The sequence below is a fragment of the Myiozetetes cayanensis genome, unplaced genomic scaffold, assembly GCF_022539395.1.
Source record: "Myiozetetes cayanensis isolate MyiCay16 unplaced genomic scaffold, myiCay2020 scf2-11, whole genome shotgun sequence".
Lineage (NCBI taxonomy): Eukaryota > Metazoa > Chordata > Aves > Passeriformes > Tyrannidae > Myiozetetes > Myiozetetes cayanensis.
In genome coordinates this window covers 93219916-93242972 of record NW_026087411.1, presented here as the reverse complement: position 1 = coordinate 93242972, position 23057 = coordinate 93219916, and the positions used below count along the sequence as shown (strand labels likewise).

The following is a 23057-nucleotide window of genomic DNA, read 5'->3' as shown; positions in this document are numbered from 1 at the left end:
CTTAAAGTCTTGACTACAAAAAGACAATATATATGAGAAATTCTGACATAACAGTGATAAATTCAGTTGGAAAATTAAAGAGTTGATTGAGAGGGAGCACATGCAGTAGACAACTCTAGGACTAGCTGAAATTCTTAGATACTAGAAATATGGCACTATTATCATGCCTTCCCTCCTGCCTGCCAAGTTGTACTTTTTCTAGACTAAACAAGTAAAAATGTTTCGATGACTCCTTATGTGTCATACTTTCCGTGGTAACAACCTGCTATTGTCCCAAACTGCACATGATTCTCCCTGGTCATCAAGTGAAGTGAAATAACTTTTGAAGAAGTCCTAGATAAAATAGTCCCCCCCTCAAAAAAAAAAAAAAAAAAAAAAATTCTGAGATTATTTTTTTTTATGGTTAAATACAATGCCCAGAAGATTTGTTTTTTTGTTTTTGTTTTTTTTTTAATAGTGCTGCATTTTTCTCTAGATTATTTAAGTTCTGTGTAAAACACATCTTTTTCTATTGTACTTCTATTTTGTATGTATGCATGATATTTCTTCCCCATTTAGGTTTAGCATATTTCTTTATAGAATTTAATTGCCTTTGTTTCAGACAGTTTCTTCAGTCCATCTAACTTGTTTTGAACCCTAACCTTCTCATAGTAGTTGCTCTAATTTTAAGTTGGAATCATTCTCAGAAATTGTAATTGCTCTTCTTATATTATCAAAATCATTAATAAAATATGAGAGACTTACGAAACTAAGCCAGATCATAGTAGAATCCTTAAAAATTTGAGTTAGTGAACTACTAATAAATGCTGGTTGCTCTTTTACATAAAAATTTTCAAAATTTTTCACAGCATCACAGAATCAAATAACAATTCAGTGTGGAAGGAACTGTTGGAGGTCATCTAGTCCAACTCCCCTGCTCAAGCAGAGACACTCAAAGCTTGTTGCCTGGGTGGATCCATGTCTCGATGCATTTTTAGTATCTCCAATGATCGAGATTCCACAATGCCTCTGGAAAATTTTTTCCAGTGATTACTGAAGTGCTCATACCTGTAATAGTTTCATATAAATGTCTATGTTTTCTCTGGAAAACCTCCAAAAACCTTATAAATGTCAGTACAGAACTTTCCTTCAATTTCCATTCCCCAATCTATAAAACCAGTTAACCTATCAAGAAAGAAATTAGGTTGGTTTGACATAATCTGTTTTTATCAAATACGAATCCTTCATTTCTTATCATTTTGTTTATCAGCTTGAAACCAGTATCTTCAAGACTGATGATAAATCTAATGTCCTTGATCCTTCTGGTCCTCATATTTTCTTTTTTTCACTCCATCCTGGCTTCAATAAGTGTATGCCCTTCTGAATATTTTTTTAAACTTCCTTATAGGTTTGAATTTTCATACGCAATTTTCAGTGAAATTTCAGTGGTGCTTCTGCTTTGCCTCTGCGTATGGCACAGGAAATTTCAACAATTCCTGATGAATAAAATATATTTCATTATTTCAATATTGTGCAGAATCCTTTCTCTATATGCTATACTCTTACCCTGTAAATGTTTACTTAATTGTGTAAGCATGTGGTAAAAGTTAAACTTTTCCACAAAAGTTGCAAAACAGGAACAAATGCTTAGTCTTCCCTGTGACAGCTGATGTTTGGTCAAATTTTTGTAAAGTAGTTGTTGTTATTATTATTTTTTCTCTTATTTGAATATATTTATAGATATTTTTGTTATTGTCTTTCTGTCTCTTGTTCTTGGAACTAAATACGTACATTAGATTTTTTTGTTTTATCCTAAGAGATCTGTGTTAGTCTTTGATTACCATCTATAGCAAAGTTTGAATATATCCAATATTTACATTATTAACTTTTGGGTTACATCATTAAAAGGGATTTTTAAATAGTTAGAGAAATCTTTTTCAAAAAAAAACAACCAACCAACCAAACCAAACCAAACTAATAAAACAAAACAAAACAAAACCTAAAAAAATCAAACAAAAACCAATTAACAGTTTTCTATTGGGCTTTAATGCAATTTATTTAATAAATGACTTTCAGAGGTCACTCAAAAAGGCATAAGGAAATTCACCTACCAATTTGTCAAATTTAGTGAAGATTAGATTTTTGAAAACCATTGATTTAATCACAACTCTGTTGCTTCATTCTTTCATTGCTTAACAGTCATAAACTATATTATTTCACAAAAACTGCCCTTTTTATTCAGGCTCTGTGCTTATTCTTAGTCAGAGTAAAATGGACTGCTGACATTAAAAACATTTCTTGAATATTCAAAATCTTTTTTCATTGACTGCATCCTGCCACTGAAAATTTTATAAATCTTTGCCTCATATTCAAACTATTAAAGGAATTGTTTTTTCCTTAAATGAAAAAGTTTAAGGAAGTATTTTTTTTCTGTGTTATCATTGCTAAAACTGATTGTTAGCTGTCTGAATAATCTCAATATTTTGTCAAATCCCTGAAGATTATGTATTTGTGAGACTAAAAATACTTTTCTGAAACCAACCTAAACAAAGACGTACATTTATACAGTGTGAATAAAGGATTACCTTTATCTTTTTTTATTACTGATAATTTTCATTTGAGAAAGATCACAATACTAATTTTCTAGATTTTTTTCAATAGTCTCAATAAGGAAAGTTTTTACAAAGATTTGTGACACTTGAAGTCAAAACAATTTCCCTGATGATGTAAGAGAATTGTAATGTTTATCAAATACATACTGGTGTACACTGTAATATGACTGTCTCAATGAATGACTAAAATATGATTTCTCTTCTATATTTCAGATTTTAGTATAGAAGGAAATATTAATACATTATTTAGTGCCCTTGCACTTTATCATAATATTATCTATTCAGCCATTACCAGCATCTTGTAGCCAAAATTAAAAGAAGCTATGCAGAATTTCCAAGTTTTGATGTGGCTATAAAATATAACCTTGGTCACTCATTTCAGATTCAATATTAGAGTAAGTTTACTGCAATCAGATTAGTTTTCAAATAAGAACAAAAATGATAAAAATTATGTCGTGTTTGGCACAACTGCTGTAAACACATAAGTTCTCTTTAGTCAATAATTAAGTGAATGGCTGTACTATTATATAAGGAACAGTGTTACTTCAGACCATTTAATATATATCATTTGACGCATTTAATTTCAAAGAAAATGCTATTATGATGATTCTGCAGTTTACAAGGAGAGATTAATTTTTTTGCATTTTGTAACCATCATGGAAAAGGTCCAAATCTGTTCAGCATTGCAAAGATGTGTTAAAATCAGAAAAAGAGAGAAAGTGAAAGAGAAGATAGGGGAATCCCCAAAAAACCCCCCAAAAAGAACAATGTATCTTTACTCATGAGGGAAAGTTTCTAAAATTACTTTGCATTTGGTTAAATGAGGCCCATAAGTACTCTGAATGACAGAAGAACTCATGTAGGAAAAAATTCCAAAATGAATAGTTTCAGAATTACCTGTCAGTACAACATAAACATAATTTATTCTTACACAAATATAATTACTGTATTTTATTCGTTCACATTCATTTGCTCATTTTCAAACTGAATGTTTTTTTCAAGATTAAATAAAAATCTATTTGATAAATATTAGACTTACTCTCATAGTGAATTAGGAAACCAACACTGGAACGACTATTGTCCGTCGTGAACAGCAGATACATATAATTTCCAGTACTGATAAGAAATTGGGGTGCTTGTGTTCCATGGTATTCTCCAATTAATGGTGATGAATTTGCTGGCCCATCTCTGACTTCCAAAGTATCATAATTAACTTCAGTCTGAAATCTGAAAAGGAATATGCAAGTCAGCTGATAGATAAAGGAATGGTGTTATTTTCTTTAACTCAGTAATGCAATCCATGTGTAACTCATCAAGAATATCATACATAAAAAATCTGCATATCTACAGGTCCATCCATGTATTACTGACGATAGTAACTAAGAAAGGTTTTATGCATCTTTTTCCTCGCCTTGTTATATCTGTTATCATATAGAATTAATAAGGGATGCAATATACTTCAGATCAGCCATATGACTGGCCTTCAGAAAGATATTTAGTGGGGAAGCTGGGTATAAAATGTAAATTTTCTCAAACAAAATTGCATATAACCATCTACAAAATTTCTTACCCTCAGGTTAAAAATAGTTGTACATCCTAGGGAACATCTTCAATAATATTCATTATTTCATCACATGTGTACAGTCATTTAGCAGTAGTTCTTAAATCAAACAACCCAAATCTGCTCTTTCTGTAGATGAAACTTGGCCTGGCAGTTTTTTACCTCAGATGCTTTTCAAAACAGTTTGTGGTTATATCAGATTCTGTTGGAAGCTGCATCATCTAAACCATGCACACATAAATTTTCCTGTCAGTGAAGTTTGTATTATTACACAGATACACTGGTCTAAATATATTTGCCTGCAAACTCAATATTCTTATTCTCATTCTCATGTTTCAGAAATGCGTATGTTCTGAGATTTTTCTCTTCTATTCCCATGGGGCTTATTAGTTCAACTTCTGAGAGCATCAGAGTGTCCCTATGCAATACAACACTTTTTTCAAACTGAATACCCTTAGCTCTCTTGCCAATATGGGACAGGTTTTGTGGGTCTAGAGATAAGATCCTGTGTTCTTTTAACTAAAGAAAACTCCAAATTATTAAACACTCAGAAAAGTGGAAATATATGTGAAAATTCCTTCAATGTAAATGAACATTATATTTTGTTAGGCAATGATGACAGAATGACCAAGTTCCCCATTCAGGTCATTATATTTTACAGGCCAAACAGCATTGGTCTTCTAAAACCATCTTCCCAGAAATATCAGTATCAGCAACTTCATTTTCAGTAAATATTTAATAGTCTCTCTAATTCTTCTCTTATGATTCCCTGAAAACAAAAGCACATTCAGAAATCAGAAAGCTTTTGCTTAGCTATCAGAGCTAATGACTGCTTGGAAACTGACATAGGCCCCTTCATATCATTCCTTACTCTTCACACAGAAAACTCTCTAGATTTATGGTGCTACCTACCCTATTTGGATATGCTGGATAAAATCAACATGATTGCTTTTACTGCTGTCTATCTACTCTGACAGTGGAATACAGGGCTTGCAGGTTTGTTAATACACTAAGCATTTTCAAGATCCATTTCTGGAAGTGAAGTCAGCTAGCATGGAATGGACCACATCCATATTATTAAATACATTCTTTAGCCTCTCAAAGAAGAAGATACTATTCAAATTTCCTATTGTGAATGGTTGTTTGACCACAGTAACTCCTGGCCATGCTTGATAATTATTTGATTGACAAGCTCAAGAAGCATCTTGGAGACTATTTTAACAATTTAGCTGCATAAACACATGAGTTCTTGTGTCTGGAAGGCTCTCTGGTTTTATTTAATTTACCAAAAAAAAGACAGTCACAGAGATCATCACTAAAGTTCTTGAAAGTTTTTCAGTACCTTTCCATGATTTCAGAGATTATACATTGATTTACCCTGCAGCAGAATGATGAAAACAGACAGATACTGCTAGGTTGGTTTAAATACTTTATTTGTACTCATAATGAATAGACTCAGCCAGCAATTGCAGTTTTCTTAGCAGAGCAGTATGAAAACAGTGGATTGCAAACCCTTCTTATAGGAGTTGTTACCAATTACAGTGATCCTTATTCCCAGTATGTTCTTGCTCATCTCAAACTCAGAAACAAAGTTATAATTCACTTCTCTGTTTTTGAGGGTTTGAGGGAGTGAGTTGCTTTTTGCATTGGCTTGGGTTTGTTGATGAGTTGTTTTTGTGAGTTTTTTTTCAGTCCTTGCGTTGTCACTAAAACAATTAATCCCGATAATTTGCTATTGAAAGTTCTTCATCACTACCAAAAGTACCTAATTAAGAGTTACTTTTGGGGTTTTCCATTTCTTTTAATGCATATTAGCTTACTTATGTTAGTAAAAGGTAGGACATTCTCCAAAGGCACACAAATAATTTTAAAAAGACCTAAAGAATTCTATGTTGTACTATTCTTCATATAATTAGCTAGGTTTCAAATAAAGAGGTCTGTTGCATATATTACTCAATGATTTTTGATTAATATTCAAAGTAACAAAAATCTTTTAGTCAGCAGTTATCCATCTAGCCCCTGTCCTTATGTATTACCCTTCCAGGCATTAGTCACAATCTGAAATGTATGTGCTAGTTTTCATTCACATTTCTTGACAGTTACCCGAATTTTAGTAGCTCAGTAACCAGTTTAAGTTCAAACCACATGTTTTATATATCAAGGTGGAATTCTTTTCTTCATGTGATTCACTTTGCATTTACTTAACCTGCCTGCAATTTGGTTTCCCAGACATCTAGTCTTGTAAGAAATTTCAGCAATTCTTCAGTTATACCTTTTTTTTTTAATATCCTGAATAGCTTAGTATTATTAGTCTAATTTTCTCTTTTTTAAGATCATTTCTGAACATGCTGAACAATTTTGAGCATACTACAGGTCTCTGCAGAACACCCAGAATTCCACTGTGAGACTTTTATTGACTGTTAAGTTCTTTTAATGTCCCTCCTTGTGCTTAAATGATGCTTAACCTTTTAATAGCCCTTTGCAGGGGGAAATGCAAGATATAAAACTTGCATTTTGAAAACCCAGGTAAACTATATCCAACATTTTTCTATGCTTTCTTACACCATCAAGGAATTCCAACGTCAGTTCCCTCAGGAATCAGGGGTGTATCTCATCAGGTCCCATGGATATATCTCATCAGGTCCCATGGACTTGGGCACCTTCAGGTTACTTAGTCTCAGAACTAAGTGGTCTGCATTCTTCCAATCCTTGCCTTTGCCTTTTGAGAACTGGGCAGAATGGCTGGAGCACTTGCCAGTTGTCATAGTTCATATTTTTAGCAAGGAATTTTTCTTTCCTTTCCTCCTGCTGTGTGTGTGTGTGTGTGTGTGTGTGTGTGTGTGTGTGTGTGTGTGTGCTCTGTATATGGGCCATTTAGTTGAACAAAGGAATCAGCTCGAACCCCTAATGGTCAAGATTTGTTTCCTTGACAACGAAGGGGGGAGTTGGCTGGTGTGTGACTGGAAGGGGGTGGAGGCTGGGGGGGGAGGAGAGTCTCTCTCTCTGCCGGGGTGAGAGGCTGCTGTGGGCTGCAGACACTGCCGGGTTCCTTTGTCTTTTTCCTGTCGGAGGGGAGTTTCTGGCTGCTGCTCTTGGCTCAACTCTGGCTGGCTGCAAGCCCTGCTTACAACAGACCCTAATCAGCTGAAGTTTTTGAGTTTTCTTCCATTGGGAGAACTTTCTGTTTTATTGCTGTTGTTTTCCTTCCCCTTCTTCCCCCGCCTCCCCGGCGGCAGCCAAGGATCTCACAGCGCCACTTGGTGACGGGCACTGGACATTACAAGTTCTACTCCATCAGTGATCCAACAGCGCCACCTGGTGACTACAATAGGACACTACAAGTTTTTTACACCTTCCGTGACCCAACAGCGTCACCTGGTGAATGGTACAGGACATTACAAATTTTGCATCTCCAGTGACCCGACGGCGCCCCCTGCTGACTGTGGTTGGAACCGCACCAAAGGGTGCAAGAAATTGAACTATTTTCCTTTTGCCGGTTTATCGGTTTTGTTCTTGAAGGGGATTATTGGTGGGTATAGGAGTATTACTTAGTTATTTTACTTGGGTTTTTTTCGTGTTCCTGTTAATACACACATACCTTTTAATAAAGGGCTGTTATTTTCCCTTTTCCATAATTTGTTTTCCTTCAATCAAAGCCTCTTAATTTTGGATTTATAATTGCTTGGAAAGAGAAGTTTGGGTCTTTTCCTCCTAATCCATCCTCAGCAAAAGACCCTTGTCTCATTTAAACTGGGACACCAGTGAAGACTGAGACAAAAAAGTCAGACATCTCTATATTCTGGGTAATCTGCTGTTCCATTTCCTTCTGGAGAGGGCCCACATTTTCCCTAGTTTTCCTTTTACCGTCAAAGTAACTATAGAAGTTTTTCTTGTTGCCCTTGATGCTACTGCTCCCCTGACCAAGTTACAAACAGTCATAATGTCATCCCTCAGTATTGTCCAAGTTGAACAAACCAAGTGACCTCAGCCACTCTTTTTAAGTCTTGTCTTTGAAAACTCTCACCACCTTGGTCATTCTTCTTTGCACACACTCTAATTGCTCGATGTCCTTCTGACACTTAGGCACTCAAAACTGCACACAGTACTTGAGGTGATGCCACAGCAGAGCAGCGTAGGGTGGGACAATCACCTCCCTTGAGCAGCTAGGTGTGCTGTGCTTGATACAACCGAGAACATGGTTGGGTTTTTGGCTTCCAGGGCACACTTTTGCCTCATATTCAACTTATCATTAACACAATTCCCCAAAGCTCCTTCCACAGGGTTCCTCTCCAGTGTCTCCAGTGTTGTAAATAAAGACAACATAAATACAGCAGAAAACTTTAATTTCCTACTTGAAGAATACTGAGTGTTTAATTGAAGTTCCTTTCTGTGGTTTCCTTTTTGTTTTCTTCTTCAATATTAAGGCAAATATTTATTCTCATACCTTAGTTCTTGTTTGACTTTGTGACTCTCACCTGTCAAAAGTGATCTTAATGGAATGTCCTGGTCTTGCTTCAATTACCCATTCACAATTAAGTGAGTCCTTGTAATATCCTGGCCACCCTGGTGGTAAGATAACACCACTTGATGCTGTCAAATGTCCACCACATGGTGCTGAAAGAAAAAAGCATGTATTCTTGTATCATACACAGTATTTCTAATATAATATGATATATTCAAAGAACAGACAAAAATTGAATTAAAAAGCATAGAAAAATAAACTTAATATAATTAGCTTTAATAGTCTAACAAAACTAAATTTTCTATTTTATGTTTTGAGTACTTTTTTGGTTTTGGGTTTTTTTTTAAATTATAAACCCTGCAATGTATCTTATCATAGCTTATTACTCTACATATATTTTAACGCACAGAGGATGTCACTTGATTATGCCAGCCTTTCTTCTGTTGTAAAGCACATTATATCATTAAAAAAAAAAAAAAACCTAATCATTTTTTAGATGCAGTATGATTCCACATTTACATGGAAATATCAGACAAATTGTTCCAAGTAATATTTATCACTGTACTGTCCCACTTTTTTGAATGTCATTGAATTCAGTGGAACTGATTGCTATGAATATTCCATTGGATCATAGAATGGTTTAAGTTGAAAGGGGTGTCTGGAAACCCTCTAGTCCATTTCCTGCTTGATATAGCAGGTTGCACAGGACCATGTCCAGCCAAGATCATGCCGTCCCTCCAAAGGCTCTCTGGGCAATCTGTTTCCATGTTCGATTACTCTCACAGTGACAGTTTTTCTTATGTGGAGACAGAACTTCTTATATTTCAGTTTGTATTCACTGTCTCTTGTCCTGTCACTGTACACCACTGAGAAGAGTCTAGTGCCACCTTCTTCACACCATCCCATCAGATATTGGTACATATCAACACAAGTCCTGAGCCTTTTCTTCTCCAGTTGAGACAAGCCCAGTTCTCTCAACCTCTTCTTTTATGACAGACGCTCCAAGTCTTTAATTATCTTTCTGACTCTTCACTGGACTCACTGCAGCATGTCCATGTTTTTTGTGTGCTGTGGACCCCAGGACTTCACACAGCACTCCTGACATAGCCTTACCAATGCTGAATAGGTGGTAAGGACCTGTCCTTTCTTCTAGGTCCAGATCTCCTGCCTCTCTGTCAAGGTTCCTTTGAACAGCAGCACAAACATATCGAGTACCAGCCACTCCTGCCAGTTTTACATGATCTACAGACTTGCTCAGAAGTACACTCTGCCCCAGCATTCAGTTCATTACTGAAGACTTTAAACAGTATTGGACATGGGGTTGACCCCTGGGCTACACCATTATGAATTAGCCTCCAGTTAGACTTCATGCCACTGACCACAATCCTATGAGGCAAACACTTCAATCAGTGTTTGGTCCACTTCACTGTTCACTTCTCCAGTCCACACTTCATCAGTTTGTCATTGAGAATCTTGCATGACACAGTGTCAAATACCTTACTAAAACTAAGATTAAAAATGTCCATTACTCTCCCCTCTTCCATTAGGTTGGTCATCTTAATGCAGAAGGCTATCAGGTTGGTCAGGCATGATTTCCTCTTCATAAATCCATGTTGACTGCTCCCAGTCACCATCTTTTTCTTCACTGTTTGGAAATGGTTTCAAGGAATATTGCTGCATCACCTTTCCCAGCGATATAGATGAGACCTGCAGTTATTCAGATACTCCTTCTTTCATTTCTTGAAGATTGGAATTTGCTTTCTCCCAGTCTTCAGGAATCTCCCTGAGATAAGTCAGCTTCCCAAGATATTGAGTGACCTTGTGATTTCACTGGATGTCTTCTTCAGAATTCTTGGGTAGATCCCATCAAGCCCATTCCTGTCAAATTTGTATGTCAAATTTGCTTAAATATTCTCAAACTTGATCCTCCACCATAAAAAACTTGAAAAAAAAAAAGATTTTGCAAGAGGGCTATGAAAGTAGCAGGGCTAGACAGCAAGCATTTTTCAGAGCAGAATCAAAGGACTTTGGAGCAGGATTAAACAACAGCAGAAATGACAGAACAAATTTTGGAAAACACGAGTCCTTAAAAAATTCAGCTGTCATAGAACAAGGCTTTTGAGATGTTATGTTTACCAAAGACTATGGAGTAATCTAACACAGGAACACTTGCAAGGTCAGGTAAATTTATCTTAGTATCTTTTGTATTGTCCTCAAGTAATCTGTGGTATCATTATCAGAAATTTCCATATTTCAGTGCAGGAAATCTTACCACTTCTGTTTCTCTATGTAGTGACAAAAATACCCTTTATGCCATATAGAATTGGATAATAACATGAATTTCTGAGTAGTAAATTCATAAACCTACTTTTGATTCAACGTTTTTAACAAAAACAAAACAAAACAAAACAAAAAACCAACAACAAAACCCCCCAAAAAACCAACCAACCAAAAAAAAAACCCCCCCCCCCCAAAAAAAAAGAAAAAAAAAAAACAAAAAACCAAACTAAGTATATTTGATTTCACTGAAGACTTGAACTGGTCTGTAGGAAGTTTTTCCAGTGGGAAAAGCAGCCCACAACTCATGGAACACACACACTAAATTGTCACTGAAGCAAAATGAAATGCCAGGAAAATGTAATTTACTTTACACGTGTATAATGAATGAAGAAAGAGATTTATTTCATGGGGTTTTTTTAAATTAAATTTTGTCATATCATAAACAAGAAAAGTTAGAAGACTGTTGAACCTCAGCTGACTATAACATTTCATGTAGATCACTTATTTCATGTATTCCAAAGATTACATTGAATTCTTTACCTATTATGTATAGAGTTCCAAAAAGAGAAAACATCTTTTAATGAAAACCAACGTGCTACTCCCTGCTTTAGAGTGGGCTGGGTTTGCTCTAGGAATAAAAAAACCCTGCCTACTCCACCATGTAACATTCTTTAATCAGGATAAGAAATCCTGCTAGTACAACATCTAGGTTCACATACACTAATTCCAGCAGACTACTAACAGGGAGGTTCTTTCAATATTTCTAAATTTTCTTTGAAATGCACAGTCTTATGGTATCTGAGTTCTCAAATTGTCCAAATAACAAAAAACATAAAAATAATATGAAAATAATATGATCCAGACTCTTAAGTTATTGCAATGACACTGAAATTAATGGAAGTGTGATATTTACACCACTTAGAGGGTTTGGATTAGTTTTCAAAAAAATACCTTTAAATGTGGTGCCTGTCTACATATCTATTGTTTAATAAAAGGTATACAGTTTTGAACATTACTTTTAGAAAACATACTCTAGTCATTTATTAAATGCACTCATCTGTCTTGCCTTAGGACTCATGACTGTTAAGCATCAAGGAATCAGTCTGCTGTTTGTTTTAGGTTTTTTTCTCACTATATTTCATTCTAAAGAGAGATTTGAACATAAGTATAGACAACATTTTTCTGCTTATTCACCTAGGAAAGAACAAGCAAATAAATTTGGAAATTTGGGGTAATATAATGAATATTTAACATAGCTCTGGTTTTCACTATATTTCGTAGGAATAGATGTACTGCAGGTTATAATATTACACAGAGAATTTCAGGTATACTTTCATTTTGAGAAAATTAAAGGGGTAAACCTTCAAAAAGGACTTTTAAATAGAAGCTTTACTTCACTTTCTATGTGGTAGATAACAATAATATGTTCTTCAGTATGCTACAGCCGAAACTGTTATAGCAGTTATAACTCGCAATTGAGTAATGATGATGAACTTGAAAACAATCACAACCAGATTTTTAGAGTGCTAATTTATTTCAAGAATATAGAAGCAAGATATCTTGTTTCTATTTTTGCACTCTTGTTTGACTGGAAGAGCGTTAAAATAAGACGAGTAAATAACTTCAGCTAAAGCAGCCATGTGCAAAATGTAAAAAGTAAGCTAAATAGTGTCATTACTCAAACTGTAGGTGCAAGGTAAAGATTGTGTCCTTACCTTCACAACGTGGGACAGTGGAGCTCCATACTACATTTCCATCTTGCATAATACAGGTTATGGATTCAGAACCTTGAGTCTTCACAAATCCATCATCACAGTGAAAGGAAACAGAACTTCCCAGAAGGAATCTGTCTCCAAAGCGCCTCCCATTTATGGGAATGCCTGGATCATGGCACTCATTCTGACCAAAGGCTGATAAAAACATAGTAATAATACTAGTAATAATAACAACAATAATAGTAATAATAATAATTATAATAACTTCCCCTTTAATTTTTTTTCTCTTTTTTTTCTTGAGAAGGAGATTAATATTTCAGTGGGAATTTCAATGGGAAATGGGATTGTTTAACCTGGAGAAAGGGAGGCTCAGAGGAGCCCTTATTACTCTCTACAACTACATGAAAGGAGTTGTAGCAAGATGGGTATTGGTCTCTTCTCACAAGTAACAAGCGATAGAACAAGGGGAGATGGCCTCCTCTTTTCTCTCCCTGCTACTTTTCAAAGGATAAAAATTACAAAATTTTCCTATAAAAATCAAAAGACCAGTTTAGGCATCTAAGACTTAAAAAGGATTGAAACCAATGAATTCCAGCATTATGTGAGGCATCTTTCTAAATAATTTAACCTTGGCAACAAACACTGTTGTTTGATTATCTTAACTGACACAACATAGGAACAGTGCAAAAGGTCTCAAAGAAAACTTTATTGTCTATTAACTTCTATAACGTTAGGAGATAATTTCTTGAGCTAAAAAGATAATCTCCATATAAGTAATGTCTTTGAATGAATCATAAAACTTTTAGGAGAGTTAGCAGTCTATGACAACTGTAATAATGTTTTCTACATGATGATGTTGTTACTAGAGTTTTGAGCTGAGAGTACTGTTTAGTGATATATTTTCATATAAACAAAACACAGGGCTATCTGGTTTTTTTTATCCTGCTTTCCCAAATGGGAAAGACTTATGCTTTCAGTAGCTCTCTATATGTGTGTGACTGGTAGGTTCACATTTAACAACTTTTGAACTGGTTGACCAATTGCAACTAAGTTTTAGTTGCAACTTTAGAAATTGTGTTCTCAGAGAGAGTACATTCTTAAAATTCTTAAAGAAACTGTAGCCAGAGAGAAAAATTATTCTAAATTAGTTCTCTCTTATAGGAAAGACTTCTGCATATCAGACCAGTTATGTTCTAGACAATAGAAAAAACACAGAGGGTAACTATCATGTGTAACCCAAAAAAGAGATCTCTATTCTTAGGGGTCTGTATTCTTAAATACCACACCATCAAACTGCAAGAAAAAATGTAAAAGCAAATCAGGTTCCCAGATTTATTTATTTGCAGTGAAATTCTAGTTGTTTTTTTATACTTCTTTGCTTTTCAGATTAACATCTCAGTATTCAGGATCTAACCTTTACACCTTTGTGAACTTATTTCTAATTGTTCCATTGAGAAGTATATTAAAGAACTTGCACTGGATGCTTAGATCTGAATGATCTGGACTTTAGTTATGTGCTCTGCATTTATGTAGTGACAACCAAAAAGACCGTTAAATAACAAAGGGAATTCATCTAAAATAAATAAATTATAAGGATTCAGATAAGCCAATGAATACCGGGAAGACAGCTGAAAAGAATGAATTATACAAGCATCACAATTTACTTCCATGTTAGAAATATGGGTTTTTTTCATTATTATGAAGAAAGATGACATAAGAAATTGCCTAAAAGAAAAGCAGAAATTCTTACTTGTATAAGTGATATTAAATCCTCTTCCAGTGGTAGAATGATCCGACTGAAATTCAAGTCTTACTATGTGCCCACTACTAGCCAATTGAGAAGGGACCTCATTGCCAGAAAATGTGCCAAGAGGTGGTAAATCTGAAATCCCATCATCTTTGACTGTCAGGTAGTCAAACTGAGGTTCTACATCAAAGTCATTGAAAATCAGATGGATTCTGCTTCCTGGCTCTGAGATAATTAACCAAACACAGTTCATATTGTTCCCATATTCCTCAGGATAATTTGGAGAAAGAATAATTCCAGATGGTGTGGTGAAGTTGAAGAAACATGAGACTAAAGGAAAGAACAATAATATTCTCAAAATACTATCCACAAACATTAAAAATGCTTCTTTTTATATTATTTTTATTTCTTTATTTCAGGCTTCTGCAGCCTGAATTTCAAAACTACTACACATGCAAGTTAGAAATATTTAACACTCTAAGAACATTACTCCAGTATAAAATGTTTTTTTTTCCCCGAGTCTAAGTAACTGCAGTAGGGCCTGCAAAAGATTTACATGTAGCAAATGACAAAGAAAGTAAAAATAATGCCTGATGTATTACAATTTGGAAAAATTGGCAGGTCTGTTCCAAAATGAAAATGTGACCTCCAAATTGAAATAATTTTTTTCCAAAAGGAATGTGCATGAAATTGTATTTAACAATCAAAAAAATCAAGCACAAGGGCCAATTTTGTCTGTGGTATACAAAGATAATGCTGATGTAAATAATAGCAGAAATTTGGAAGTGACTCAATTAAGAACTATTAAGAATATATACTATGAACTTGTTTTACCTTATTTTATCTTTGATAGCACAGAGTAAGACCAAAAATTATTCATAGCTATCCTCTTTTTTTTACTCTTTTGGGATATGTTCATCAAAACATTTCCTAACTGATTTCAGAGTCATTAGCTTGTGACTGGTACTTTAGTTAGAAGTACAGTATATCTAGAAAGAGGAATAGTCACTGCATATTAATAAACACAAAGGATAACCATTACTCAGCTCTTCGAATGTGCCAAACTGAACTCAGTTTGTAGAAATACATGTTGTAGATTCTGAGTTCTTTTGTAGGGCATGTGCACATCTAACACTGGAGCACAGTAAAATGTTCCACACCATTGTCAACAGAAACTAATATATCAATCCAATGCAATACAGCACCATGAAGAAAAACAACTTCTCTCTTAAAAGAGAATTGCAACTACACTGTCTCTGTGCCCAAGCTTTACACACTTAGACACATTTCAGCATTTCAAGGCAAACAGAGCAGTCCAGAGCAGGTTTGCTCAGCTTAACTCCAGGACTAACATAGTTTCAAAATACATGTGTCCAAATAGAACCATACACTTTATTAAGGCTTTTCTGGATGTTAAATCCAGTACTGAATTGTAAAACTTAAGTAAATTGAAGAGCCTAAGAAGAAGAGCCTGAAGAACTGAAGAGCCTAATATACCTGTGTACTAGAAAGATTTTCTCTATTTTACCATATAAGAATAAAGAAAAGTAAAAAACAAAAAACAACAGCAACAACAACAAAAAAAAACAACAAAAATAACCCAATGCCCCACCCCCAAAACCCAACTAACAACCCTTTCTATTTGAATCCATCTACAAGCTTAATGACAAATATATTTTATGTTTTAAAACAAAATTCAGAAACTAATGATCTTACCTAACCTTTTTTCTATGTCGAATATTCCTAAATTCCTTACATTAATCTTCATGTTTTCTTAGTATATCATAAAAAAAGCCCACAATCTTTTCTTAGGTGGATCTGCAGGCTGCTTTGCAATGACAGAATGAAATGTGTATGTGCCACAGAGTCATTTTGGACACTTATATGCTATTAGCAATTGCTCATTTAGAGTCTAAGTCAACACACATTTATATTAAGAGTGTTAAGTGGTTCAATTAAATATAAAATGGGAGGAAAGAACATTCTAAAAACAGTCCTACGTGATGTTCCCATAAATGAGCTACTGAGCCAACTGAAAAAAAGTGTGAATGAAAAAGTCTTCAAGGTATTTTGAAATGTCTTCCTGTTGTTTAGTCACAAATTCTAAGAAAAGCAAGAGGCTAAGATCAGGAAAATAATGCAGAAAAAAGTGTAATAATTCTTACAAACACAGCTGGGTTTGTTGCCAGACCACTGGTTATTTTGTTGACATGTAATTGTTCTCTCTCCCACCAGTTCAAAAGCTGCTTGACATTCAAAGGTAAGTGTGTCTCCATGCAGAAAACTGCTGCCAGTCCTCTTTCCATATGATGGAATTCCAGGGTCTCCACAACCTCCTTTCTCAATTTCTGAACATCAAGAAATTCAAATGCAATAATAAGGTAAATATATTTGCAAAGAATTTATATATCAGTATCAGAAGTACTTTAAAAATATTTGGCATTATGCCGTAAACCTATGTTTACAGTTGAAAGTGAATTAAAGGTAAAAGTTACCTCTAGAAGCATCTGCCTAAAAAATTACTTAGGATCTAAAGTCTTTTCACAAGGTAATAGCCTCCATACATGCATTGCTGCATTGATGAAGGTAACAAAATATTCATATTTAACTGCATGACTGCACTGAATTACAACATATTTGAAGTTAAAATCATAAAGCCACAGTCTCCATTCTAACCATGGAGACATTCTGTATGTAGATCACTTTTCTGGCAATGAAGTACTAGTGCCGAAAAAAATCTCTTAACTCTCACATCTGCAATTACACTTCTAAGGTGATTAACAATATGACTAAAAGTATATAATTTATTGACAAAGTCATTGAATTTCAGTTGAAATATATTTTAAAATATATTTTAAAAATAAAAATATATTAAAATATATTTTAAAACATAATAAAAATAAAACTGATGAATTTTTTCTTAATCTCATACTTCAAATTAGAGCCACATTTTTCCCAGCTGCATTCAGCTACACTGAAAATAAATTAACATTTTGGATTATACTTCATAGATACTTCTCTAGGAGATCTGCTACTTAAATTAACTAATTTGTAGATCTTGAATCTACTTAAACAAGATAAAACTATAAAAAACTCAAGTCTTAGGAAAGGAAATGTAAATATCAATTGCCCATGATAGCATCATCTTACAAAATACTATCCACATGGCTGCCCATCAGAAAATGAAGGCTATATTTCTTTGCCATTAAATTTAAAGCAAATTTTTAAAATTAATTTGCCTTTGAGCAGAAAAAGGAACAACAAAGGACTGCTGGTGCTATCAACTGTGTTGCTACATATGTAGTGAAATTATGTAAATCTTATTCAAATTAAAATAAAGTTCTTGTTATTTAAATATTTATAAAGTTCTTGTTATTTAAATATTTCACAGTGAATTCCAAGGTATGAAATCTGAACAATTCAAGATAACAAGAAAATTCAACTCACAGAATAGTATTAAATATCAATATAATTTAACATCATTCAAAATGTCTGCTGTCAAATATTGTTTAATCTATTAGTGTTGAATCCTGGCAGAAGTATATATCTTGACAAGCCAACTCAAACAGGAATTTTAAGACATAGAATGACAACATTATGATATGTAAAGTCAATCCACTAAGTTTAAACCCTTAAAGCAGTCATGAACAGATTGTTGGCAAGCATGTTTAGAAAGGTATGGCACATATTTCACAACATACCAGGTTACTTATCAGAATAAAAAGAGGTCTACATTGTTTTCTTGTTCATCTTAAAATCAAACCTTGAAGAGAAAATTAGAAATAACTATTTCATCTATGAATTCAAAGCAATTGCTGAATCAGTTTTTTTAGAATCATGGAATCATAGAATATTCTGAGTTGAAAAGAATCCATAAGGATCACCAAGTCCATCTCCTGGCCCTGCACATGACAGCCCCAAGATTCACAATCACACCATGTGCCTGAGAGTATTGTCCAAACACTTCTTGAATTCTGTCAGGCTTGGTGCTGTGACCACTTCCCTGGGGAGCCTGTTCCAGTGCCCAGCCACCCTCTGGGTGAATATCCAACCTAAACCTCCCCTGACTGGCTTCAGACCATTCCCTTAGGCTCTGTCACTGGTCACCACGGAGAAGATATCAGTGCCTTCCCCTCCTCTTCCCCTCACAAGGAAGTTGTAACTGCAATGAGGTCTCCCCTCTATCTCCTTCACCTCAAAAAAATCTCATATGGCTTCCCCTCTAGATCCTTCACCATCTTTGTGGCCCTTCTTTGGGCATTCTCCAATAAAGTTTAGATCCTCTTTGTATTTGTTGCAAAGCTGCATACAGGAATCAAGGTGAGGACACTCCAGTGCAGAGAAGAGTGAGACAATCATCTCTCTCCACTGGATGGCAATGCTGTGCTTGATGCACCCATTATTTTTTTATTTAAATACTTTGTCTTACCAGAAAGCTGAGGATTTATCCCTTAACTATGTTCTTTTTCCATAGTCTACAAAGGAACTAACAAAATATCTATAAGAAATGGATTTATTGAAGTAGAAGACAGATCAGGATACTTTCTAACTCTCACGATATTCACCAAGCTGTAGGAGAGGGGTATGGATCAGTGAACCAAAATGTTTCAACAGAAATTAACATGAATTAAGCTTTCTGGTTGGTTAAAAATTCTTTTTTTTTTTTTGTAGGAAACTGCTTCAGTATGTCTTTAGTCAGATACGAGTTCTTAGTGAGGAAGGCAAGAATGCAGTATAAACTTTGGAGACTAAGCAAATGCTTTGTTATTCTTAATATATAACTCCTCATCCAAGAATGTCCAGTTTTACTTGTGGGGATATATAATTTGGATTTGTAAATATCTTATTTGCAAGCACAAACAAACAAAAATATAAAATCTAATTTCAGATCAAGCACATTAAAAATATTTTTATCCTTTGAAAAAATAAAGATATACTAAAGTCTGTCTCATAAAAAACAGTTTAATGATAAATTTCAGGTTCTCTCAAAAATAATTAGAAGGAATTTTTGAATAAAATTATTTTACATTAAAAATCCAAGTAACTAATAAAAATGTCAAAATTAAATATATTAACTTTATTTCTATTTAAACCTTAGGGTTTGTGCTCATTTATTCAACATAAAAACAATTCAGAAAACATTGCAGATTTATAAAACACTTCTGAGGATATCTTATTTGCATTTTAACAATAAAAACTTGAAAAATTCTATCCAGGTCTGGAAATCTACATCATCACAAACTTTAAGCTGAAGACTATATACCTCTAACAGAAATGTACTCTAGTCAAAAATTATTTAGGTTGACAAAAATCACTCATTTAAATTCATAGAATCATCACAGAGTCATAGAATGATTTGGGTTTGAAGGGACCTTAAAAATCATCTACTTCTAACCCATGGACAGGATCACTTTCCATAGACCTGGTTCCTCAGGGCTCCACCCTACCTAGCCTTGAACACTCCCAGGGATGGGCTATCAGCTTCTCTGGGCAACCTGTTCCAGTGTCTCACCAGCTTCACAGTAAAGAATTTCTTCCTAATACCTAATCTAAACCTACTCTCTTTTAGTTTAGAGTAATTCTCTCTTGTCCTATCACAAAATGCTGTTGTGAAAAGTCCCTCTGTAGCTCTCTTCTAGGCTGTACTTCAGGTTGTACTGGTTGTACTCAATGATCTTAAATGATTCTGTGACTCTCTCCAGTCAAAAGCTACATTTCCATTAACACCCCAAAACTTAGTGAGGACAAAGAAAGCCAAATTCAGGGTTTTGCATTTATACATGAAGAATATTCTTTGTTTATAAGGAGATATAGAGTAGGAGGCATGTGATGATTCTCAACAATTTTGTGTCCTCTGGGATTCAGCATAGCTTTTTACTTCACTTCTGGTACCTGTTCAACTTGCACTGATTTGGTCAGTGAAAAAAATTTTTAAATGTCTAAATGTAAATGAGATCCACTGTGTGTATTGCTTAAAGACATGCACCAATTATTCTGTTTCATAAATTACAAAGAGAACATCTTCAGATCAATTCAGCTGACATCATGTTGAGCTTTTAGAAAATTCGTATGGGATAGAAAATGTTCTTAAAATGACAAACATGAAAATAAAATCTACGTTAACCTATTTAAGTATGGCATTAAAGCACTGTTTTTTTAGGATTATTCTGTGTACTCATTAAATGTTGAACTTCTTTTGATCTGAGTTTTTAGAGCTGTGTGAACTTCATGATGTTGACACAAACTCTCAAGCTTAAATTTAAACATCAGTGTCCTCTGGTTACCAAAATATTAGCACTGATCTTATGCAATTGTTTTTGGCTTTCATGTACTCTCTTTCAGTAGCCTGGGGAAACAGACTTTTCATCTTGTTTGTAAACTAGAAATATTTACTCAGTTTCATGAAATATTCTTTCTTTAATGTTAGAAGAATAACAAGATTAGATTTCTGACTATGAGATCATCTCTCTCTCTCTGAATTTAATCAAAGACATTTCAGTTGCTGTGTTTTCATTTAAATGAAGAAATATGGCAATTTAAAGTGATATTAAGCATCTAAATATGTATTATAACCACTATTTGAAAGGTATCACATTGCAATTCAAGTCTTTTTTGATGAAAAAGGATTTGTATTACTTTGACTCAGGTATCTAAAGTGTATAATAAAATAATTCATAGATGATAAGATTTTTGTACTCTTGAATGTATTATTAATGGCAGTAATGTTACTAGATTGTAAATACACAGTTAAAATTAAATTCTTAGTGTCACTGTGTTTTCATTCACACTATCCAATTTTTTAGCTTAGATGATTAGTGAATCATCTGATCACTAAATCTGAATCTGGATATAACTTTTACCAGAAGAATATAAATAATAACCTCACATTATTAATTCAGATATATAAATACAATTTAAATTAAATTAGTGTTTTAAACATATGCGGGTTATGCATAAATCCATTATTTTAAATAAGAGATACATAAACTTCAGTACTTCAAGGTCTACCAGAAAGTTGAAGTCAATACCTCTAAAAACCAAACACATTAATTTGACAACATTTCATAATGACCATCTTAGCTATAGCCATGATAGGTTAAGGGAAGCTGTGAACTGGTACGGTTATACATTTACCCAGAAAAAAACAGAAACAAAACATGTAAACCCTTAAATGAGAGATCAAAGAAATTCATGTTTCAAATTCAAGAAAGCTGATAATTTATTTTATTTCCTCTCATTGCCCGTACCTCCCTGCATTAACAGTCACAATACCCGATGCAGTGGAATCTGATGTAAAAACACAAAGAAACCCTTATACAAAGAAAACATTTAATACAAAGAGAAGGGATAGAGAGATGCTCAGGATTGCAGAAAAGGACATAAGTAAAGGAGTGATATTAAATGCATGATTCCTGCAATAGGAACAACTCCTGAAAGAGAAAATGATAAATCAAAATTAATAGAAAAAAATATTTCAGATAGTACATAATTGGACTGTAAAAGTGGCTAATAAAGTTAAAATGAGGTTGGCCTAATGCTAAAAAGAGAGTGGCCTTACAAGATAATTTTATAGATTGTCACAATTTTATCATTATTCCAGTAAATTTCTTCAAAGAAATTTTACAGTGCAATTTATTATCAGTCTCCAACTATAAAAAGAGAAGGTCTTCTTCACAGATCATATAGTTCCCAGTAGCATTCTAAGAGATTCTCACATTTTCTCTGAAATGTTTTGTCCTTGCTGTTATCAAAAAGACTACAGATCATATCCAGTAGATTAATTTTTGCTACTTCTACGTTATTGCATTTTGTATTGATATTAAAAATAAACATGACCTTAGAATCAGATAGATGGGAAAAAAACAACATGAAAAACTTTAATAGGAAGTCCATTTAAACTAACAGTTCACTATCATAGCATAGAGGTGGCTTGCTGGTAATAACACTATATTTTATCATATCTTATAACACAAAAATCCCTGAAAGCAGTAAAAAAATTAAAACAGAAAACAAATCAGACCTTTACAACAAGTATATTCTTTAAGTATAATATTTACTGTGTACTTAAATATGTTATTACAGAATGCAGAAAAATGAATGTTGGTTGTTTACAATCAGTTTTACATATCTGGGGTAAATGCAGATCAAATCTGAATAGGGATGAGGAAGAAGCTTTTTGTTATTTGTTGCAGAAAAATGTATAATACCTATTGACCAATAATGATATAGCAGGTGAAATTCATTATCAATAACCGTAGAAAAACAAATCTGGAAAAAAAAAATTATGACTTTGCAGGCACAATGACAGGTTCTGACTTGCAGTTAGGACTTGGGAACAGAAAGTTTGGCCTACTAAAGGTAATTCTGTGAAACTGTAAGCTATTGAAAATGTTAAGAATTGCTGGCAAAGGAACAATGAACAAAACAGATAATAGAATTCTAACATCGCACAAAAACCTATTTCATTTGCATGTTAAATTTTCTATGTAGTTCTGCTCCTCCACTTAAAAAAAGGAAAAATTAGAACCAGGAGAGGAAAGCAAAAGATTAAAGTTACTGAGTAACTGAAGATTAATTAGACAGACTCCAAATCTCTTTTTTGGGAGGTGAAATATATGTGTTCAAAAATGATTGGACAAATACATGGAAGAGAATCTTATTGAGGGACAAAGGAGTACTTGAGGCATGTATCACTGGAAAC

At 34.0% G+C, this 23057-nt stretch overlaps 1 protein-coding gene across 3 annotated transcripts in view; it reads right to left on the bottom strand.

Annotated features, from left to right (window-relative positions):
* Positions 1-23057, bottom strand: part of CSMD1 (CUB and Sushi multiple domains 1) — a 1108336-nt gene that overhangs the window by 253259 nt on the left and 832020 nt on the right. For all 3 annotated transcript variants that reach the window (XR_007628921.1, XM_050315426.1, XM_050315427.1), the window contains exons 13-17: positions 16522-16704; positions 14360-14686; positions 12610-12804; positions 8628-8766; positions 3631-3818 (exon numbers count right to left, since the gene is read on the bottom strand). Coding sequence is in view for 2 of the 3 variants with exons in the window: in XM_050315426.1 (XP_050171383.1) it covers positions 3631-3818; positions 8628-8766; positions 12610-12804; positions 14360-14686; positions 16522-16704 (1032 nt within the window). In the remaining variant the exon portion in view is untranslated. The remainder of the gene's footprint in view (positions 1-3630; positions 3819-8627; positions 8767-12609; positions 12805-14359; positions 14687-16521; positions 16705-23057) is intronic.